General features: G+C 35.5%; 1 protein-coding gene across 1 annotated transcript in view; it reads left to right on the plus strand.

Annotated features, from left to right (window-relative positions):
• Positions 1-23,177, plus strand: part of SEMA3E (semaphorin 3E) — a 241,409-nt gene that overhangs the window by 109,685 nt on the left and 108,547 nt on the right. The window contains exon 2 of the mRNA XM_040472794.1: positions 20,682-20,842. Coding sequence (XP_040328728.1) covers positions 20,682-20,842 — 161 coding nt within the window. The remainder of the gene's footprint in view (positions 1-20,681; positions 20,843-23,177) is intronic.

Genomic DNA, 23,177 nt, shown 5'->3' on the forward strand with positions numbered 1-23,177 from the left:
TAGGGAAAACAAATTATAGAGATCTACTGGAAGCTTGTTAGATCTTGAATTTGTACCTTTGGTACATTTATACCAAAAATGCTCCAGAGATTTTGACAGCTTGATCAAATAGTGTGGCATTTATTTGAAACATATATAATTGGTTAATGACACTTGAAAACCTAGTTTTCTAAGTTCTAAGAACACAGTGTTGTTACTGTTTTCCTAAATGTACGTGCAGAAGTCACCCAGCCAAATGGTTTCTCTTATAATATGAAGGTATATATATAGGTGCATTTTTAAAGGAGACCCACAAGTACCTTTCTCTTAATGGTAAAAGATAACCTAAATATGGTCTCATAGACTTTCCATTTTGTAGCAAGTTAACCTTAACTATCAATGGTGTAATTAGATTTATAAAATTTTAACATTTATCCGATCAACACTAGGCAATCATTGTATTAATTTGTTTTGAGGGAAATGTGTACTTTTTGCTTCTAATCTAAAAGGTTTTATGGCACCTCTGTGCTGATTCCCCTGGGAACTTTGAGCTGAGCATTTGGAAGTGTTATGGGAAGGGGTAATTATGCTGTCCAGGGAATTTGTCAGGGAACAGCACTGTTGGAGATTAAAGGAGATGTGATGGGTGCAGGGGTCACAGCCTTGATTTTGAGCCAAGACTCACTATCACTTTTTTAATTGAGTCTGAAAACTAGAAAGCTGTGATGTAGTAGCCACCTATTACCGGGGAGGACACACCAAGCTAATTGGAAATGAGTGAGCATGGGGCTTAACAACTCCAAAAACAAAGAACCAGAACAACCAAATATGAATGGCAGTTCATTAAAACAAATACGCAGACAGAGACTTTTATAATTGATGTGTACCCTTCCTTTGATATTTTAAAAGTATAAATGCATTTTGAAGAATACGAGTATGTTTAGCCTCTATTCTGGCTTTAGTGAGGCACTGAGAAAAATGCGTTGCATTCATGGTGAAGCTTTGATTTTCAGAGCAGTTTTGGTTTTATAGATTATTAAATAAAGTTTTTAAAATTGTAGTATTAATATACCCTACTATTTTTATTTCTGTGTTAAGCCAAAATTAAAAAGCAGGTACAATTTATGTTGTCATATTCAAAGTACAGAGGCAGCACATGCTGGGATATTTATAACACACTTATTTACCTAATTTCACATAATTGCTTTTGTTATGGCTCCGGTTCCTTTTCAGCACACTCCCTTGTAGTTTCAGACCTCAGATGATAAATTACTAACTTCAGATACTATTTCTTAAGACTAGTTTTTGTAATTGCAAAATAGTTTGCACTTACAAGGAAATCTGGCATATATTGTGTTTCTATTTGTTAAGCTCAAAATTAATATTAACTACAACTGTCTCCGAAATACAATTGATTAATTTCCCCCCCTGTTTCCTTCTTTTGGGAGTCACAGAACATCAGAATAACATATAATGCCCATCCCTCTACCTTGTTTTATCCAATGTCTGTGGACACAATAAAATGAATACAGCTGATCCACAGCTTGTATTTCAAGAGTTCTGTGATTTGGGAGGCCCTAGAAATGAAAACAGAACAAAAGTTTCTGCCATAAGGAATTTAACAGTGTACACACAGTTTCTTTGGACTTGCCAGCCTATCTGCTAATTGTATCTCCCTCTGCAAGACTCTTCTTTTTCTTTTTCTTTCTTTTTTTTTTTTTTTTCTTTTTTGTCTGGCAAGGGTGTTTGCTTTCCTCAAGCACACAATTTTAAAGGAACAGTACCAGGACAGACTTGGGAGAGCAGCCACTTGGATGACCGCTTCAGTTAAATTAACCATGGGAATCAAATGAATGAAAATGTCAGCCCTAGGATATTTCTGGAGTTTACCTTTATGGGCATAAACGGTTTGTACTGTTCACCTTCTAATCAATTTTTTTTTTCTATTTTTGAGGGGATAAACAAATAACATCAGCAAATTGTGATCTTTCTCTCCTGTACAGAGGCAACAATGACATTGTATGCTCTTTTCTCAGAAAATACTTTTCACATACTGCAGCAACTAGAACATACAATGATCTCTTGCTATTTTAATTGTTCCTATTAGAGAAGAGAGAGGGACGTTCCCCTTGACTCTAACCTCATTGGATGAATGGAGATCTCATTTGTCCAAATTCTTCCCCACTTAGAAGCATTCCAGCTGCTGGTAGGTAGGGACTAGATCTGCTCAGACCTTTACAGGATGCTCATTTATCGAGCAAAGGAGTGCAATCATTCGGAATAATCATGAACGTTGTTTTCGTATTCTTGACATTAGAACCCTTTGACAAGTCTCTGTTTGTTGGTGTCCTAAAATGTCTGTTTTATTTCTCACTATTTAATAAACACATTTAAGCCTGACCCAAAGAAACGATTCACTTCCAATATCGGTAAGCACTGTGTACATTGTTCCACCACAGTTTTGCAGTGTATGAGTTAGATATGGCCTAACATTTTTTAGACTAACCAGCTTTTTTTTTACCTCAATTCCTTAAAAACTGCAGATGACAGGAAACAGAATTTATTAAGAAATCTGGAGTATTGAAAGCTGCTCAAAGTCAAACTCTCAGAACTCAACACAGACATTTCGTTTTGAGTTTATTCTTTTGCCATTAATCAGAATGCTGAAGCGCCATCTTTTAAAAATAAACTTTATTAACAGTTCAAATATTCAAGAGTTAGCCATCATACAAGACGTGTGATATCTTAAATATAATTAGCTTCTTGAACATTGTACCAAACGGATTCATCACCTCAGAGGTGTCTTCTGGGGCAGATGAAGGACGTTCCACTAAGTGTTGATTAATCACATCATGGAATACGTTCATAAACACCTTGGAGCAGCCACATCATGTCTATAGAATTGCCAACTAAGATTTTTTTCTCATCTCTTCTTGGTCTGTCTGTAATGTCAAGCAGTGATCAGTTGATTTTCCTGCTTTTGTTCACTCAGGATTGGATGATGACTGGAACATTTTGGTAAATTTGGTATTCTGGAAATTCTTTGTAAGTGATCCATAAGTTGCACATCTGTGATCGTGTGCATATAGTTGTTGAATCTTGTCTAATAGCTGAGCTTCACCAGAATCATTCTACAGCAGAGGTTCTCTGTTTTTCTGTCATATTAAAATTACCTGGGGATATTTAAAAACAAATACTAGTTGCAGACCAAATATACCCACATGTCTTGGCGAGGGAAACGGGTTTCAGCCTTTTTTAGAGCTTCCAGGAGATTTCAACATGCAACCAAAGTTCTAGGAAAAAACAGATTCAAATCGGCATGAAGAAAATCTCCCTTACTGAGCCCTGAATTTACCATGAAAATAATGTGTTTTTTCTGTCAGGTTGATGGGTGCCAAAGTAAATTCTTGGCCAGATTACATCAACTTTTGTGACATCGTTCAGACATACCCTCATGTGTCATGGAGAGTGTCTGATTGCCTCCAGAAAACAAGGCCAAAAGTGAACAATTTAGTTGGCTCTAGACTCCCTATTTTGGCAACATAGCAAAGCTGTGTGCCAGGACCTGAAACCTGGCCTGTTCGGGCAACATCATGAACACTGTATTGGTGTCAACCTCCACGTGCCCCCAAAGCCCCCACACACTCCTAACCTAATATTATCCTTTTTTTCCCCTTGACAAACACCCCTCCTCTAGGCTCATCAAATGTATATTTACAGGAGACCCAGTTCAAGTATTCAGACAAGGCCAAGTTATTAGTTGATAAAGGTTTAAGGTATAATCCCTCCCAGAGGTCCCAAAATTTTAATAGGGTCTTTTGAAAGCCAGAAATATCAAAGTTGTAAAATTTTAATAACTGGAGAAACCAGGAGGGGGATTAAATAATTGGACTCAGAGGCCTCTCTACATTACCTGTCTTTAAATTATACCATGGAGGCAGTCTTGCTCATTAGGTTAGTCCCTCTGGAAAACATTAAGCTTCTGTTCATAGTAAGTTCAGAGGACTCACCATTACCTAATCAGAAAAAATAATAATTTTTGTCTTTTTGGTTCCCAATATGGTGTCTATTTTCCCCCTCAAATATGGTGTCTTATTGGTCACAGAAGTAGGGTAGTCAGTTTCGTTAAAAGTCACTTATTTTGACCACAGTAATTTGCCACTGATACACTAAAAAAACTTTATTTACCCAAATTACTTGCCTTCCAAAATTTTAATTTATTCTAGATAATTTATCATAAATACCTTATAAGATGTCATATATACTGTGCTTTATCAGTGACCATTAAAGACATGAATGAGGTGACTATAGAATTTTTAATAAAGTAATTGACTTTGTAGGAATTATAGCCTCTGTTAGTAATCTTGCCTTTGCCAAAGAAAATTATGTCACCAGTCATTTCGTTCATTTTTCCATGTTCTTGAATGTTGTTCCTCTAAACATTTTAGCAAATTTGAAAGTGTGTAATAAGTTAGGTACAGTATTATATGTTTTTATTCCTCATATAGGACATCAGGAGGCTGTAAGGGGTCTGGCATTGAGAAGTTCTACAAAAGCAGGCTGGGACTTGATAGCTTTAAACACCTCAGAATCATGTCTGTTAATTTGCATTATTTTTAGCAATATGAACTATAGCTCAAATGATTGTTTCTTGATATTATTATATCAGTTTTAGGTACCATTTTTCTTTTTTTTTTCACCTGCTGCAAAGTGAGTGGAAATGTTGAAGTGAAAACTTTTATGCTACCTGCTTGCCACCCCCAGTACATTAACATTCTTTAAATGTCTTCTCTCTGTCTTTGTCTCTCTCTCTCTCTCTGTCTCTCTCTCTCTCTCTCTCTCTCTCTCTCTCTCTCTCTCTCAAACACACACACAGCTCTGAAGGTGATAAATCCTAGCAGTTACCAACCACAAACATTGTAAAAAATTGCATTATCACTATGAAAGTTGTCTGCTAGTCATGAAGGTTAATGCATTTGCCCCTTTCCAGTGACAGAGGCTATCTCTTCTTGGTCATAGCAGGAAAAGAAAATTGACCTCCTGTTCCCAATTTTATATGGGATTTTTTTCTCCGATAGGGGCAGTGACCTTGCCAGAAGGATCCAAGTACATGTAAAATCATATTTGACTTGATGATGGATGGCCAGTTACCTGGGTACAGGCATCTGTTCTGATAAAGTCGGGGGCTGGGGACAGGGTAGCTACATGTTACTGTTTTTAGCTGCATTTTACTCTTGCCTCCAGCTGGCAGGAATGATATTTTCATAAATTCAGTTGAATCTCAAAGGAGATGATTGACAGTCCCATCATAAACTATGGAATAAGGACCTGATCTTGAATTTCATGGCAAAACTTAGGTTTCAATCTTTCAACTTGCTCTACTAATAAATTGCTTGTCTATAGCTAATTTTATACTTTGAAGTTTCTCTAGTGAGTTCTACAAAAGACATTTTAATTTGCCTATAAAAATGTCTTCCAGGTTTTCCATGGTTTTTCTAACTTATCATCCATTCTCTTGTTCTTGGCATGTGGAAGGGTATTCACATTTGCCAAGTTGTTTCCTGAGTATTAAGGTTTTGGTTTAGGTGATTGTCTTATGATTTATAAAAGTATTGTCAGGTCTCTAGTTCTAATGTAGCATGACCTATACGTATTTTCTCATTTTTTTAATACATATGTTATACCATGGTGAGGTTAGAGAATATTTTATTTATATTCTCCCCTTAATATGTAAAGCCTATCAAAAATTACAGGAAGACTGATCACTAGGGGCGCCTGGGTGGCTCAGTTGGTTAAGCGGCCAACTTCAGCTCAGGTCATGATCTCGCAGTCTGTGAGTTCGAGCCCCGCGTCGGGCTCTGGGCTGATGGCTCAGAGCCTGGAGCCTGCTTCCAGTTCTGTGTCTCCCTCTCTCTCTGCCCCTCCCCCATTCATGCTCTGTCTCAAAAATAAATAAACGTTAAAAAAAAAAAAGACTGATCACTAGCAGTAAAACTGTTGCTTTTTATACTGATAGTGGTATACTTTATGACACAATAACTTGGCTGATATAAAATGGCACCTTTAGCACTAATTCTTATCTTTATGTTAATACTAATTAACATAACTAGAATTAATTCTGCAGTTCTCATAGTTTGTAAAAACTAACAAATCTAAAAATTCCAGAGAGGATCTTTTGGACACTTCTGATCTATATTTTCCCTAACTGGAGATGATCTAGTTCATGATGTGATAGGATTTGTGAACAAACCTCAATGATGATTTCATCTATTCTTCTCATCCTGCAAATGGGGAATTTAAATCTCCTGTAAGTGAAATATTCAGTGGCAGAGTTGGGAACCAATCACAGATATCTGTGCTTATTTTTTTAGATTTTTGCTTTTAAGAACACTTTCTCCTCTTGCTTATTTGAAGTCAGTAGGTTATAGGTTTTTATTTCATTTATTTCTGATCTCTGCATTGTCTGGCCCTCTGCATCCTGTTTTCTTCTGTTTTGATTGGATCGTGCAGGGTAAACAGGACTGCCGTGCAGTAACTTTCAGGATGCACGAGGCACGTTATGAGAAAAGGCTGAGGTACAGGTTGAAAAGAAATGCCGCTCCAAAGGTGTCCCTGGCCATTTACTCTGGGTAAATATTACTTGATACACACATGACATATGGAAAAAACCTGTAACATATTCCTGAGAGATTTACCATACTGAAAACCTGTGACTAATCTGTTTATGAAGAAACTATGGTAATTATGCAAATTCTTCTGTTATGGTCAAATAACAAACTAAGCAATCCAGAGGTATTGACATTCAACTGGTGTACGACCCTAGGAGGTTTTAAGTTTTTCTGTGAGCTTCTGTTTCTTGATCTGTAAAAGGAGGAACATTATGCATCCATTGTTGGAGTGCTATGAAGGGCAAATGAAGTTACATACATTGGATATTTCATGCAGGACCTGCCACACAAGAGCCTTTCTGTGAATGTGTGTTCTCTTCCCTTCCTAGTTTTCAGAGAAAACACAGGTGGTCTTTTAAGGTACTGTTTGTCTTGTGACACGTTATAAACAACAGGGGTTTATGGGAACTGAATCAATGCTTGTTGAGGATTGCCAGAAAAGGAAAACAGAAGAAGAATTTGTTAGCAGCTTAGTCACTAAGGCAGGTTTTTGTGAAAGAAAGTCATCAGTGAATTGTACACATAGCAGTGGTTTGTCTCCTCTCTTCACGTTCCTCGGCCACATCTGAAGAGAACTCATCTACCCAGGGGGCCTATTACCTATTAAGAGGCATCCGGTTCACATGGCAGCAGCTACAGTAATTGAGGCATGTAATTTAAGAGCAAATGAGCTTTTAGTGGTTGTGTAGCTTTCCCAAACCTATCAAATGATGGTAGAGAACACATAGCCTCATTTCTGTATCCAGATGTATATCTACCAATGGTATTATTGGTGTTATTTTCTTTGTCTTATAATGTGAATGAGTAGATTCAATTTCCATTTAATTAATGGGATACCAAAAGATTATAAAATTGCTTTTTATCCTGCTTGGATTTGAAATTCAGTTATTATTCTGTAAGAATTGAAGCCATGATGAAATGTGATGTTAATAGAGATACACAGTAGTCATTACTTTATGGTGATAGGAGTCTGCAAACTACATATTTTTAAAGGTGCGAATGTTCAGTGTGTTAGATGGTCAGATGGTATGTCTGGAAGTCATTTTTTTTTTAGAAAGAATGTTTTATAGTATTAAATTATATGGCTTTAGAGAAAGCTCTGTTATTTCTAAAGATGAGACTGAAGCTCTTTATTAGAGGTCAAGAAATGAGAATGAGCAGGCTGTTTCGCTGTGATGTTTTAACACGAAGTCAAACATGCACCTGTCTAGAAATTGACAACTCTCTTCTTAATAAAAACAACTACCTAATTAAATGCTGGAAAACTCCTAGAAATTCAAGTTTTGATAGTAATAGCAAAAGTGATGAAAGAATATTTATTTACCTGCTCTTTTGGTACTTAAACTTTAAATTTCAAGGGTAGAGATAGTTTTGTATAATATAGATTGAACATATAAATGATGAAGAAAGGAAGCAGATTTAAAAAAAAAAAAAACATAAATATTCTCTTGCCAGCTGAGGTAAATGTAGACTAAAAGGAGGAATAGGAAATTATTCCAAAGTACTGTTGGGAGCAAAGCAAGGTTTTAACTTAAAATACAGACTAGCTGTTTACACTGATCATAGTAATCATGTACTTGCAAAATTTCTTATTTCACTCTAAGCCTATACAAGAAGCGTAGAGAGCAACTATGTCCACTTGACAGAATATAATTAAGAAAGGCCTATTTCTTCAGGGGAAATTTTCATTCAGTGCCCAATAATTTATCAACATCAAAGAAAGGAGAAAGAAATCCGTATATATTGACCATCCATTATGAATTCTATGATTCTTACAGCAACCCTACTAGTTATCGTTATCACCATTTCATACATGAAAAGTTGAGATTCAGAGAGATTCTGTTTGTCTCACACATCTTTATCCAGTGCCTACTAAACAAGTGGCTAGCCCTGGACTAGGCTCTGGGGTCATCATAGTGACCGTGATGGAAAAAGTCTCTCCTCTGGTGCAACTTGTTTCTTGTCAGAGAAGGAAAAAGATACACAAGTAAGGAAAAATACAAACAGAAAACAAAACCAAGTAACATTTACACAGTGTAGGATTATGTTGCAAGACAGTGATGCCACACCAAGTGCCTGGGTGGGAACTTGAAACTCCTCAGATGGGGGAGACTTCACAGAGTGAGGAACCAGCTAACTACACAGAGGACAGGAGGCACACATCAGGCAGAGGGGAGAGTCAGGGAAAAACTCTAAAGCCTGTGCCCTGGAGCTCCCTGAGCAAAGGAGAAGTGGGAGCCACATCTGGCCTGATGTGATCTGGCCTGACAGATAAGGTTGTGACAGACTTTGAACTAAGATTTTAATCTAAGGATATTGGGAAACAGTTGCAAGGTTTCATTCAGAGGAAGGAACTTCATGACTCAAGTTAATATTTTGGGAGAGTCACTGGCTACTTCAAGGTAAACAGTAGGAGGGGACCTAAGGGAGGGTAGAAGCATTGGAGGGTAGAAGGTTCTTTCACTGGTCTAACCATGGAGTGGAAGTAGAAATATTGAGGATACATGATGTGGTATTCAGAGACACAAGAATCAGGACAAATCACAAGTACTTCACAAGACTCAAAGTGCCATTTACTGAGAGTGGAAGACTGGAAGAGGAATTTGTTTATAGGTGGAAATCAAGAGTTTATTCTTCATTTGCTAAGTCAGAGAAGACTGTTAGACTCTAAGAGAAAATAGCAGTGGACACCAGCTAACAAGTATGGATTTGGGGGTCAATATAGGACCTAAAAATAGAGTCATGTTTCTTTCAAGAACTTCAGATATCAAATATTTGAACCAGTATATGATCAAGTAAAAACACGATTCAGATTTTAATTTGTTTGTTTTTTGTTATGTGATGGTTATTTATTAGATAAAATATTTTATGTGATAGGCCAAAGGTCAATAAAAATTGTTGCTAGAGGAAGATACATAATTTCAACAAAAATAGAAAAATGTTTGGTAATGGAAATGGATGAAGATGTTCAAAAGGCACAGTCTTCCAGTTATAAAATAAATAAACCCTAAGGATGTAATGTACAGCATGGTGACTGTAGTTAACAATAATGTATTGTGTATTTGAAAATTGCTAAAAGAGTAGATTATAAAAGTTCTTACCACAAAAAAATTGTAATTATGTGAAGTGATTGCTATTAATTTACTGTGGTAATCACTTCTTAATATACATGTACACCAAATCATTATGTTGTATACCTTAAAGTAATATAATGTTATATCCCAGTAAAACTGAAAAAAGAAAAAAATTATACTATGTATTAACCAGTTATATTACTCTAACACTAAAATGACCAAATACAACATGAAAAAATAGACCTTTTTACCTTCTTAGCAGGACTTAAATTCAATTAAACATACAGATTATAGAAAACACATTAATTCTATAGCATAAAACATTTCTGAGTTAATATTGAAATATATTCATAGTTTAATAGCTAGTTAAGCTAATTACAACTGTGTATGCATTAGCCAACTTCCAAAATTCAGAAAACATCTTACAAAATGTATTTTTTTTGGTGCAGATATAGACTGAGCCTCAGAAGTTCAAGATTGTTAAATATATGTTAGAGGGAATGAATTACACAGTGCTATCGTTCATTTATTTTAAATCTAATTCTGACAGAATGTGATGTAAATTTATAGAGCAGTTGTATTTTATTATGCTGTAAGTTTTAAATATTAAACAAGAGCCGAGCCATAGTGAAATGGCATAATCCAGAAAAACTTTTTTTTTTTAAATATTACTGTGAATGAATGCATTTATATATGTCTAACATTAAAAAATAGGTAACACATGAATGAATGAATGAAATCAAAGCTTTGTTGCTGGAGACAGTATCATAAACTGTATGAAAATATTTTCGAAGAAAGTGTTCTCATGGTGATCAGACCTGTAGTACACTTAGAAAACCAAGAGCATTTTGTAGGACTTGTAGAAATGTATCCCACCCCAAACATAAATTTTCAGTGACTAACCATACAGAAAACATTACAGTATTTCACATATATTCTTGGCTTTCTTAGCTTCTGCTTTGACTGAATATTTCACATATTTTCTAAAATATTTGTTACTTGGAATTCTGAATTTCTTATAAACAAGTGTACCAAAATCTCTATAGAGTTAAGAGTAGGGCTTAAAGGTCAGTTTTGGGTGAATCATTTTTTCCTCCATATGAAAGAGCCTTTCTCATTGGTTACTGTTCAGTAAAAGCTTGGCCATAAATAAAAATTGACCTTCACAGCATTGGCCTTGGGAAATTATATATTGAGCAGATTTTCTGTATTTCATTGGCGTGATTAAGTTAGTAAGAAAATATTAGATTGCTGCTCTTAATAGAACTCCTAGTTAATCTGTCTAAGGAAGGGTAGTAGATTTGGAAAATCATGGGTGATTAAAAATAATTGTTAAAACCCAGAGAATCAAAATGGATTCAGTAGGGAGCTTCAGAAATGGAGCTGTAGGAAAAGTCCAGAGAAGTCTAAGGGAATTGGAATCTGAAGAGGCCAGATGGAAAACATGGCCCTGAAGGCAGGGAGGATGAATGAGAGGACCCAAAAGTCTGGATCATTAGCAGTGTCCTAGGAAAGGCATCTCACCAAGGCCTCTGGTTGTAAAACCATTGTCACCATGGTGACTAAAGCACTTCCACTGTGGGCAAGGCCACTCATTGCCTGTTTGTACATAACTCCCCAGCTGAACATTTGTGTGTAGGAGTTTATTCACATGCAAACTCAGCCTCTGGGAGACTGAGCATTTTCTCTGGCCACTTCTGATTCATAACATTGTGTGTGTGTGTACTGTTATTGACAAACTGGTTAATTACCCCAGTCAAAAATTAACTCTATTTACTAAAGCAAAAACATAACACATTAAAAATATATTTCTAATGTGGCTGAAGCACACGTGTGTTTAAGGGTTTAACCTCCATCTCCTAACCATAACTTCATGTCACATAAAACTTTAAGTTTGAAAAGTCCTTAAATTCAGATGTTGACAAAGCACCTTTAATCTTGTGGAAGAATAGGCTATGGATGGACTAAAGAGAAAAATGATAAAAATAAAGACACAGTATTCTATGTGAAAAGATGCCTTATTTTGCCCATAATAATTCCCCAATCAGATCAGCAAAAATCCTGAACTTTAATAATACAATATTGTCAAGGCTGCAAGGAAACAGTCACGTGTACATATAGCAGTAGAATCTTAAACTGATAAAATCGTCACTGAGACAAATTGGCAGTATCTGCAAAAAAAATTACAAGTTCATGGAGGTTTTTTTTGACCTGGTAATTCCACTTGTAAAAATGTATCTTACAAATACATTTTAACATATGCTGGTTGACATATGCATATACATTATTGTGCTGTTCTTAATAGCAAAAATTTGAAAGAGTTCAAATGTATGCCAATAGGTGATTCCTAAAATAGAATACCATGCAACTATAACCTCTCTAAGTTTTGAACAGAAAAATTTCCAAGGTGTATTAAGTGAACAAAAAGTAAAGAACAGAGTTTATATTATGATTTTTTTGTGCATGAAGTTGGGAAGGTATTAAAGACCTGTCTACCTTATTTGTTGTATATGTATTAGAAACTCTGGAAGAATATCCAAGAAACTAGACATGGTTAAGCCATTGAGGTTAAAGGATTGAGAACTGCAGAGGAAGAGGAAGTCCAGATAGGAGGGAGTTTATCATCATAACCTTCTGCATTCTTTCTGGTTTTGAACTATAAAGTGCATTTCCTTAAAAATAAAATAGAATAGAATAAAATAAAATAAAAGGGCCCAATTATATCAAGTACGTAACCTTGGAAAACCTCACATCTAAAATTATTTTAGAGAAATAGAATGAGGGATACCAAAATCTGACTTGTGTTATTTTTACAGAATTAGGTTGATCTTTAATATCTCTCTGAAATCCCCCAGATAGTGCCTAGAGGTCCATATGTAGTGAATTTTTCAACAAATTGAGTGATGGTGTTATCCTAGTCCTAAATAACTTAAATATTAAAAAAAATTGTTTTTGGGGTGCCTGGATGGCTCAGTTGGTTGACTGTGCAACTCCTGATTTCGCCTCAGGTCGTGATCTCACACTTTGTGAGACCAAGCCCCGTATTGGGCTCTGCGCTGACAGTGTGGAGTCTCCTTGTGATTCTCTCTCCTTCTCTGCCCCTTCCCTGTTCACGCTTTCTCTCTCTCTCTCTCTCAAAATAAATACATATTTGAAAAATACTTTACCTTGTTGTATAAAATTTGATGCCCAGCTTTCTTCCACATAGTTGTTCAGGTCTCTGCATTTACAAGGTAATTTGCTTTCCTACTACCATTTCCTCACTTGCTGATTAAAACAAACAAACAAACAAAAAACTCCTTTCATCTAACTTGTGCTCCCTTCTGCTCATTATTCACATTAAAAGCCATTTGTATTTTTTAACTAAATCTGGTCATATAATTGCTCTTCAAACCTTTGATGGCCCTCCTGTTACACTTAGAATAACATGCCCTAGTTTACAACATCCTTAAAAGAATGTGGAATGAATGACCTACTAGGATCCTAGTCCAGAATACCCCTGGCACACAGGTTCAGTTTAGGAAACTAATTGACCAAGAACTTGCTCTTTTGGCCTCCCATGAAATGTAATCATAATTAAACATTCAGGAGGCAATCAAAAATAAATTGTTTAGTTACTCACTTTTAGAGAGTAGCACTTTGTATTTTATGATTTTGTTCAATAATTTAAATACTTGGAGGGGCGCCTGGTGGCTCACTGGGTTAAGTGTCTAATTCCTGGTTTCGGCTCAGGTCACAATCTCATGGTTCGTGGGTTCGAGCCCCACATGGGGCTCCACATTATCAGTGCTAAGCCTACTTGAGATTCTGTCTCTCCTTTCTGCCCCTGCCCTGCTTGCATTCTCTCTCTCTCTCTCTCTCTCTCTCTCTCTCCCTCCCTCCCTCTCTCAAAATAAATAAACTTCAATGAAAATAAGTAAATACATGCATACAAATACATGTATAGCTCATGGACAATGATTCTTTGTAACCTTGCCCTTTTGTGACCTTGTGTTTGTAGAGTTCTGACACCAGTAATCTAGAATAGCATGTTTAATACTAAATAATTTACAAAAGATAGGAAGACAAGGAATCTTATAATTCTGACACTATTTTGTTTTCCTTCACCAAGGAAATGAAAATCTCTTTAATATCTGGCTATTTATATGTGCATTTGAGCTCTTTTTGCTTTTGTTGGAAGTGGTTAATAGTTAAAAACGTGGGACACCACAGTGCCTGTAGTGAACCTTTGCCTTGTAAGATAGAATCTAAAAGTTCAGAGAATGCATGAAGGCCAGCCACTCCATTACTAGAAAGAGGAATTAGCAAACCACTGAGCTATCCCCTGTTTACACTTAAAAAACAACAACAACAACAACAACAACAAAAACCAGCTAGGGGCACCTGGGTGGCTTAGTCGGTTAAGTGTCTGACTCTTGATTTAGGCTCAGGTCACGATCTCATGGTTTGTGAGCTCAAACTCACCATTGGGCTCTTCATTGACAGTGTGGAGTCTGCTTGGGTTTCTCTCTCTGCCTGTCTCTCTCAAAAATAAATAAACTTCAAAAAAATTTTTAAAAAGTTAATTGCTTATTTCTTTACCACTTTGTTTCAACATTCTTACCAGCCATTAGCTATCATTGATTGGAACTGTCAAAATCATCATTTTGTAAGAAACCTTTTCTTTTTGGGACCATTAAGAAGTTTAAGAAAATTTCTAGTAGTTACTTCATTTCTATATTTCATTTTTGTTAGCAGTGCTTACTATGTATGGAATTCAGTATTGTTAAAGTAACTTTAAGACATGCAATGAATAAAATAATTGATTCAGAAAATAATGACAAGTTTAAATTTCTGGGTCTCAGGAAGTTGCTACTTTGCAGGTGACAGTAGAGGAAGAAAACACTCCTCCCTTGGGAATCTGTTTTTGTTTGAGAACTGAAAAATGTGTCCTCCCTCCTCCCCCTTCTTACTACACATGGGTGTGTGGAATTTAAATATATTTTGACAGAGTGTAGAGAACCGTTTATGTAACATACTGATGTCAATGATTTTTAAAACTATTTCCCTTACAGGTTAAAAAAGAAAGACCGTGAGAGGAAGTAACTAAATCCGTTGTGTATATCTTCATTGACAGCTGATAATTAGCATGCAGCTTAGCAGTAATAATTAGTTGCCTCTTGAGAAAATTTCCGGATGAACTCTGAGTTGGTGCATCTCAGTTTAGTCTTGTTTCTTTGTCCAGTCCCTCCCCCAAGTAATTCATGTTATTTTTAGAGTAGGAAGAACTCAAGATGAGCTCTCTCCTTTTAACCGAGTCAGCACTGTCCATTATTTGCACTGTGTTGTCTGGAGATTACCTGAGATTAGAGTTTCTTTTGTCCCCCCTCTTCCTGTATGTTTTCTAATTCTTTCATCTAGGCAGCTTGAAACAGTGCAGATGGATAAAGAAGTTAGCCATTGCTTGGTAAATATGACAAGTCCACAGACTATAATTTGGAGCTAAAATCATTAATATGACAAAGTGCTGGCTTGAAAACTAAAAAGAGGAAAAAGTTCTGAGGGAGGGAAGCTTCTTGCTTGAATTTCTTTCGCTAATACATACCTTAAAACTTCAATACATTTTGAAACTCTATGGTAAATTAAAAACATTATCCTTTTTTCAAAAAAGATGACTGATGCCAAAAATGTCACAAATTTACAAGTCAAGGCAACATGGAAAATTCTGTAGTTATTTGAGTTTATAAAACATATATTAAAGGAAATTAAAACTAAAATTGATATGAAAGTGAATTTTCATGTTGATGTTGCCACTGTTGAATTATTTTGTATTAATACCAACTCTTCAGTGTTGGGAAAACCTTCCATTTTATCTATTTATATCAGGCTCTGTAAAAATGCTTTATATTTCAGACATATTATAATTCCTTAATGACTAGATTTTTCTCAGTTGTTTCTTGAAGAGTTTTATATATCATGGGTTCTGGAATTGGTGTTAGTAAGGAACGAGCTTTTAATAAGTCAGTCTTTTTGACCTTTGTCTTCGGGGACCAGGACGGGAGATGACTAAGCTGTGTGAGTTCATAGTGGTGATAGACACACTAGTTCACATGTATTTTTCAAGGCAAAGGTCTTCATTCAACTTCTCTTGTACAAATTTTGGTACTAACAATGACCATATAACCCTAGCTGTGCACCAGATCTCTTCAGACCTCTGTCAACATCTAGAAAATGGGAATAGTTGTAGGTTCTCCTTTATGGAAGTGCCACATGATTAAATGAGACAGTAAATGCCAAGCCCCTAGACAATATGTGACATATAACTACTCAATGAATATTAACTGTCATTACTACCTTGAGAGTCAGGGCTGAAAGGAACACTATCAGAACATAAGAGAAAATCCCTTTCCCTTTTGTTTCCCTTTTTTTTAAGGATGTAATTGTGTTTTTAATAAAGTGATACATGTTCACTGGGAAAAGTTTGGAAATAATAGAAATGTTACACTGGCCTCCAAAAGAGTCCTAATAGTAATACTATGAGCCTCATTTTTAATGCTTATTGTAATTTTTTAGAATACCATTTAAAATGATATTTTCACATTTATTCCTTTGCGTATTTAATGAAGGTAAATTCTTTTTTGTATGAATTTGTCTTTGTCAGTCTCTCATTATGACATGTCTGTTTACAAAAAGAGTTGACAATAGATGTTTTCCTTTATTTAAAATTTTTTTCAACATGCTGAAAGATCAGTAATTTGTTTTTAAAAATTTTTAAAGTTTATTTATTTTGAGAGAGAGAGAGTGGCAGAGGGACACATAGAGAGAAAGAGAGAGAGAGAGAATTTCAAGCAGGCTCCTCACTGACAGTATGGAGCCTGATGCGGGGCTTGAACTCATGAACTGTGAGGTAATGACCTGAGCCAAAACCAAGAGTCGGACGCTTAACCAACTGAGCCACCCAGGCGCCCCAATAAGTTTTTTATATCTATGCTCTGATAAATATATTTCCCTAACTTTTTCCTTAATAAATATTTTTGTTTTTTTAATTTTTGAATTGCATAATTTATCCAAGTGTACTGCTTTGCTTTTATTAATTTTTAAAAATTTTTACAGTGCTCTTTTTATAAATCATACTTTAATTCCTAAATATTTCATTTGGATTAGATAGATGAATGTTCCCTATCCCAAAGGAGAACAAAAATGGAGGTAGTATTTTCTGTGCAGACCGTGAGGTTTATTCTCCAATTGAGTGAAGAATTTTAACAATTCAGTTATTATTAGGAAGGATGGATTCAGATTGGATAATGAAGACCCAGATGTTCATATTTGAAGATGTTCTTCAAAATTTAGTAAGATTATATCAAACATATATAAACTGCAGCTCAACTTATTCAGTCTACAGGAAATATAGCTTGTAATGAATTTGTTACTATACATTTATTCATGAATAAAGACAGACTAGATAGGCTTAGCTGTGGTGATGGTCCTGACCCCCCATAATTATAGGGAACACACTATTTGGCACATGTCTTCTACATTTAACCATGGATGGTTAATTGATCATCCCAAAGCAGCCAGTCTATAGGAAGCCAAAAATTTATGAATTGTGAACACTGGCTAAGCCAATTACATTCTTTTCCTTGGGAACTTGACTTGAAAGATGCAAAAATTATTGTCATGCTGGGGTGGGGTGAGTGCTGGATGGTTATACATTTGGGGGCTAATGCATACCTATTTAGCATGAACAAACTAATGAATAAACCCTTTAGAATCAGTTCAGTGAAGAAGTGGCATTAAGAAAAGCAAGAAGCAAAGATATACCATTTCTCAAGAAGCAAATTCCTTGTGCTACTGTTGGTTTTCCAGTACTATGAGGCTTAACTTTCTGTCCTTGAATCTGTGTTGGCCTGATTTAATTAATCTCTGTTAATTGAAATCATTGACATCCTTACTAACATGGCTATCATGGCCATAAAGTCACTTTTGGTAGATTGCACTTTGATATGAATTCAGTTGACTTGCATTGAAGCATGTAATTATAAACACAGGTATGGCTCTTGATACCTTATTTTCTTCAGTGACGTTGGGTGTTCATCATAGTGTTTCCCAGCACATTCATTTAGAGGACCTCAGGAGAAGTTTCTGTTAGTCCTTAGTACCAGGTATATTAGCCAGGGTTCCCCCAAAGAAACAGAACCAATGAGAGGGAGAGAGGGAGGGAGGGAGGGAGGGAGGGAGAGAGAGAGAGAGAGAGAGAGAGAGAGAGAGATTGATATGTAATGAGAAACTGGTTTATGCAATTACAGAAGCTGAAAAGTCACACAGGCTTCTGTCAACAAGGTAGAGAGACAGGAAAGATGATGGTATAGTTGGAGTCTGAAGACCTAAGCACCAGGGGAGTTGATGATGTAAGTCTCAGTCTGAGGCAGGAGAGAACTGATACTCTGGCTCAATCAGACAGGTAGAAAAACAAAACAAACAAACAAAAAAAGAGTGGGTTCTTCCTTCCTCTCCCTTTTGTTCTTCTGATACCCTCAACACATTGGATGATGTCCTCCCATATTGCTTTAGTTAGTCCATCAATTAAATGCTAATCTCATCCAGAAACACCCAGATACACCCAGAAGTAACATTTAGCCAAGTATTTGGGCAGTCCTGATCCACTCAAGTTGATACATAAGATTAACCATCACACCAAGCAACATTCCTAAGCACCTGATACAGTTTTTCTATTGTTTTATGGTGACTTTTACTTTGAAGTTTAGGAAGTCTGGGTTCCATTTTGTTATTTTCTTTAACAATGTATAGGGATATTAAATAAAAACTTTCAGTTAATAAAATCAATTCCAGTCTTATTTTATTTTCTCCCTTCATCTTGATACCTCTAGCATTAAATTTGTTGGTTCAGTTAAATGTATAAGTCATCTCAGATCCTTTTGGGAAGAGGCATGTTAAATAATCAAACGAGTAGAAAAGTAGAGTTAATCTTAGAGCATAAAATACGTACAGCCTTTAAAAAAAAAGTTTCTATTGTAGAATGCCTCTGTGTCCATTATTCCTGATATATGTAGATATACGTTTAAAATGCAAATATTTACCCATAATGGATACTTGTGACCTTTTCTGACTTAAAGTCAAGATTGTCAGAGAATCACAGACAGCTAAGAAGGGCAGTTTGTGTCTTAGCAAAAACTGAGGATCACACTAAGGATTTATGCCTGTGGAAATTGATAAGAAAAATATAAATTGTCGCATTGATATGTTTTGGTCAGTGTCATGATTCTGAAATAATGTATCTAGTGACATGCTTGAACATCTTAGGAATCAGTCCTTGGCACTATTCTGTTGTATGGTGATGGTCAAAGTGGAGAATTGAAGAAGCAACTCAGGATGCTTCTCTCATTTTGTGAAAATGTTTAAAGAAAATGTTAGTCTATTCTTTGGGTCCTCTAAATTCAAAAACTTAATGTGACTTGAGGAATTATTCTAGAAGTGTCTTCATAAGTGATGAAATTTCTTGACTTTTTGCCTAAATCATGTGTGTGATACTCAATTTAATGTATCCAAATGTATCTTGGCAGCAATTTCTCTGAGGCAATATAAATAAATCAAAATAAGATCCAAAATTCCTTAGAACTTAAAAAAAAAGTATTCTTAGACCCTATAATAATTAAAATATATGAAAAGTCATAAATGAATATTTTAACTACTTCCCTTTAAGTAAGCTTAAATATGGCACATGTAATATTTACACTTACTAGTTACACTCCTTCAATTTGTTAAACTTCCAAAAATACAGGTTTTATACTGTACTTTGAAAGACTCTCTAAAATATCAGGGTGTTGGGTTTATTTTTTTTTTACAGTATTTTTATGACCTCCACTCTAGAAATGCAATTTAGTCAAAGAATTAATAATTTTGAATATAGAAGGGCGATTAACATGTGAAGAAGCCAGGCTCACCATCAGTCAATAAAGAGGCTAAGTGATTGTTCAAGGTGACTCAGGCAGTTAATGGCAAAGCAAAGACTTGAATGTGGCTCTTCAGATTCTCAGTCTACAGGACTTTCTGTGATGACATACACATCGGTTGTACTTTAATCCTCATGGTATGTGTATATATATAATTTGAGTGATCTTTTGTTGTAATAATGTATGTGTAGGGGTATAGGGTAGTCATTTAATTTCTGGGCACCTGAGTTTCTCTATCAGTAAAATAAAGGTCAGTAGTAATTAATTGATTATGGATGTGACTTTCAAAACTAGTTTCAAGTAGATACATTTTTTTGTGAGTTGGTGTTCATCTGGAATTAAATGGACACACTTTTAGAAGATTTTTTTGTGAAAAAAAATAGAATATTTTTTGTATATTTAGAATTTTTGTTACACATAGAAAAGTAAGTATAAAAGTCACAATAGAATGATTCTTCCACATAGCACTTTACATAAAGATTGTGAAAGATAATTCTTTCTTTATGTAAAAACATGAACTATTTACCTTATTTTAGAGTCACAAAATTATAAAAGATTTTACTTTGTGCACATTAAAATTTATTCCCAGTTACACTTTTTTTACTGGTTGAACAATTTTTTTTTTAGTTTTTCTAGTTTTATCAAGAAAATATTAATATGTAGCATTGTATAAATTTGAAGTGCACAACGTGATTTGATATATGTACATATTATGGATACACTACTGCAGCAAGTTTAGTTAACATCCATAACACCATGTCAGATTTTTTTCTTGTGATAAGAACTTTCAAGATCTATTCTCTTAGCAACTTTCAAGTGTTCAATATGGTATTGTAAAGCACTGCGTGTTTTTAATCCTTTGATTAATAAATTCTAAAGGCTTTACATTTGTCATAAAATGAATGTTAACTATATAGTTCCAATAGGCATGACAATAGAGCTGTGATAAAAGTGTTACAAAGGTATTGGTATTATGACTTGTTGAGTGAACATTTTCTTTTGCCTTTCAGAACTCTTGGATCTAAATCGAACATCAATCTTTCATAGTCCTTTTGGGTTTCTTGATCTCCACGCAATGCTTCTGGATGAATATCAAGAGAGACTCTTTGTGGGAGGCAAGGATCTTGTATATTCTCTCAGTTTGGAACAAATCAGCAATGGCTATCGAGAGGTATGGAAGCATCAGACTGTATCAGGAGGGAGAGAAAAGGGGTGAGGGAGATAACTTATTGCATGGTGTTACTTGAATTAGTTTTTTGATTGTCAGCCATTTTAATATTCTGAGTGATTACTTTTTGAAAGAAATAAAGTATTTATTGAAAATGAAATCATTTTGAGAGAAATTTATAAATTATCAAGAATGAACTTTTCTAGCACATCACTGATCTCTGTATTCCCAGAAGACTTTGGATTAGTGTGTTTGACATTAGTCTTTGCATAATGGTCCTTGTCACCACACCCACTGTCCTGAGATCTGAATTTGGTTCGAACATGCTTTTACCAGCAATCCATCTAGGATTTATACTACAAAAACCCTAGCCTAACGAATGGCTGTGTGAACTTGATATAGCTAACCCTTGATGTTCTGTTGGTAATATCATTGATTCAGGTGGATGCTCCTTAAACTCGGTGGATTGAAGTATATTAAAATAGGCAAGTGCCCAGCATTTTCAAGCAAAGGTTAACTGTGATGAGAAAGATAGCACTTTGAGTCTGTGTATATACAGAGTTGAGTTGAGCTGAATTTTTTTCTGACCCAAATCAATCTTAAAACATGCAGAAATATTTAGACAATAGTATTTTTTGGCATAAAAATATTACATAATACATTTTCTTTATAATACACATTTACTTTTATGTTTGTCAAAATGATCAATGTCCGTAGTTTTTAAAGTCACTTAAAAGAATTTATGATGAAAAACAGCCTCCCTTCATCTCTGCCAGTTCCTAAACCCTAGAGAAAATTATTTCAAACTCTTTTGTTGTTTCTTCTCATTCTTAACCTCCATTTTCTAAATAACATTTCTAATACTGTTCTTACTTGACACCATTGATTTTAGACAGTATCTGTTCACTTTCTATTAAGAAAGATGAAGACTTTAGCGTTCTTTTCTTCCAGTACTGTATCTAAAATGTCTCTGCACTATACCAACATCCCCCAGTTATCTGTCCCCTCATTTAGCTGTAGCACAATTTTGAGTAAGTAATAACCATTTAGATTAGTATAATTAGGAAAATCGATCCCACTTCTTTTTTATCCCGAGATTAAATATTATCCCCACCCTTTCTTTTCTATTCGCTTAGATTTTTATATTACTTTCACTAATTTTTCACCAAACTCTCTACCAGACTTGTTTTCCATCTCTCAGTTTTCATTAGTTTCAAGATTTTTTTTAAATTTCAGGAGTAGAATTTAGTGATTCATCGCTTATATATAACACCCAGTGCTCATCACAGCAAGTGCCCTCCTTAATGCCCATCACCTATTTAGCCCATCCCCCCCACCAGTTTTTTTTTATTTCAATGTTTATTTAGTTTTGAGACAGAGAGATAGAGCATGAGCAGGGGAGGGGCAGAGAGAGAGGGAGATACAGAATCTGAAACAGGCTCCAGGCTCTGAGCTGTCAGCACAGAGCCTGACGCGGAGCTCGAACTCACCGACCGCGAGATCATGACCTGAGCCGAAGTTGGGCGCTTAACCGACTGAGCCACCCAGGCGCCCCACCCCCCCACCAGTTTTTAAATTAGACATATCCTTTCTGGTTCTTTTAGCATCCCAGGGTTTAACTTCACCATTATCCTGGAGCATCCACTCTCCCTCTCATTTGTAGAGTCTTCTTTCTGAGTTTATTATGACCTTTTGGGGAAGTGTGCCTTCTGGTAACTTCTTGAATAAGGAGTCAAAGTAAAATGTTGAGTTTTTTATGTTTCAAAATAATATTATTCAAACTTCACATACAATTGATAGGTGAGTATAAAATTCTCCAATGAAAATCATTGGCTTTAGAAGTTTGAGGATATCGTTCCATTGTTTTCAGATTTTCAGTATAGCTTCTGAGAAGTTGATGCCTTTTTAATTTCTAAGTTTTGTATGTAACCTGTTTCCTGCAACCTAACCCTGAATTTTGACCCCAAGCACCTCTGTGTTTCAATTTTTTCTCAAATTTCTCTTAGAGTTGATCTTTCTCATCCACATTGAGCCTTCTACAGGAGGCCTCATGGCCTTCAGCTCTGGAAAATGTTCATTATTTGTTAAATGTTTTTCCTTCTTTTTATTTTCCTCTTGATTCTCTTTCCCTCGGTTGTCTGGCCTATTTATTGTTCAAACTTTGGACCATTTCTCCTGATTTCACCCACACCCACCATTCCTATTCTCAGAGAGACCTTAGACTTTGAATTCCTGAGCATTTCTAAAGTTCTTTTTCATGAATCAGCTTGCTTATTGGCTCCCTTCACCTTGCAAGCATTTAGATTTCAGCTTTTCTAGTGTGCAAAGCCAGTCAACA

Source organism: Herpailurus yagouaroundi, unplaced genomic scaffold, assembly GCF_014898765.1.
Source record: "Herpailurus yagouaroundi ecotype Mexico unplaced genomic scaffold, PumYag 100, whole genome shotgun sequence".
Taxonomy (NCBI): Eukaryota; Metazoa; Chordata; class Mammalia; order Carnivora; family Felidae; genus Herpailurus; species Herpailurus yagouaroundi.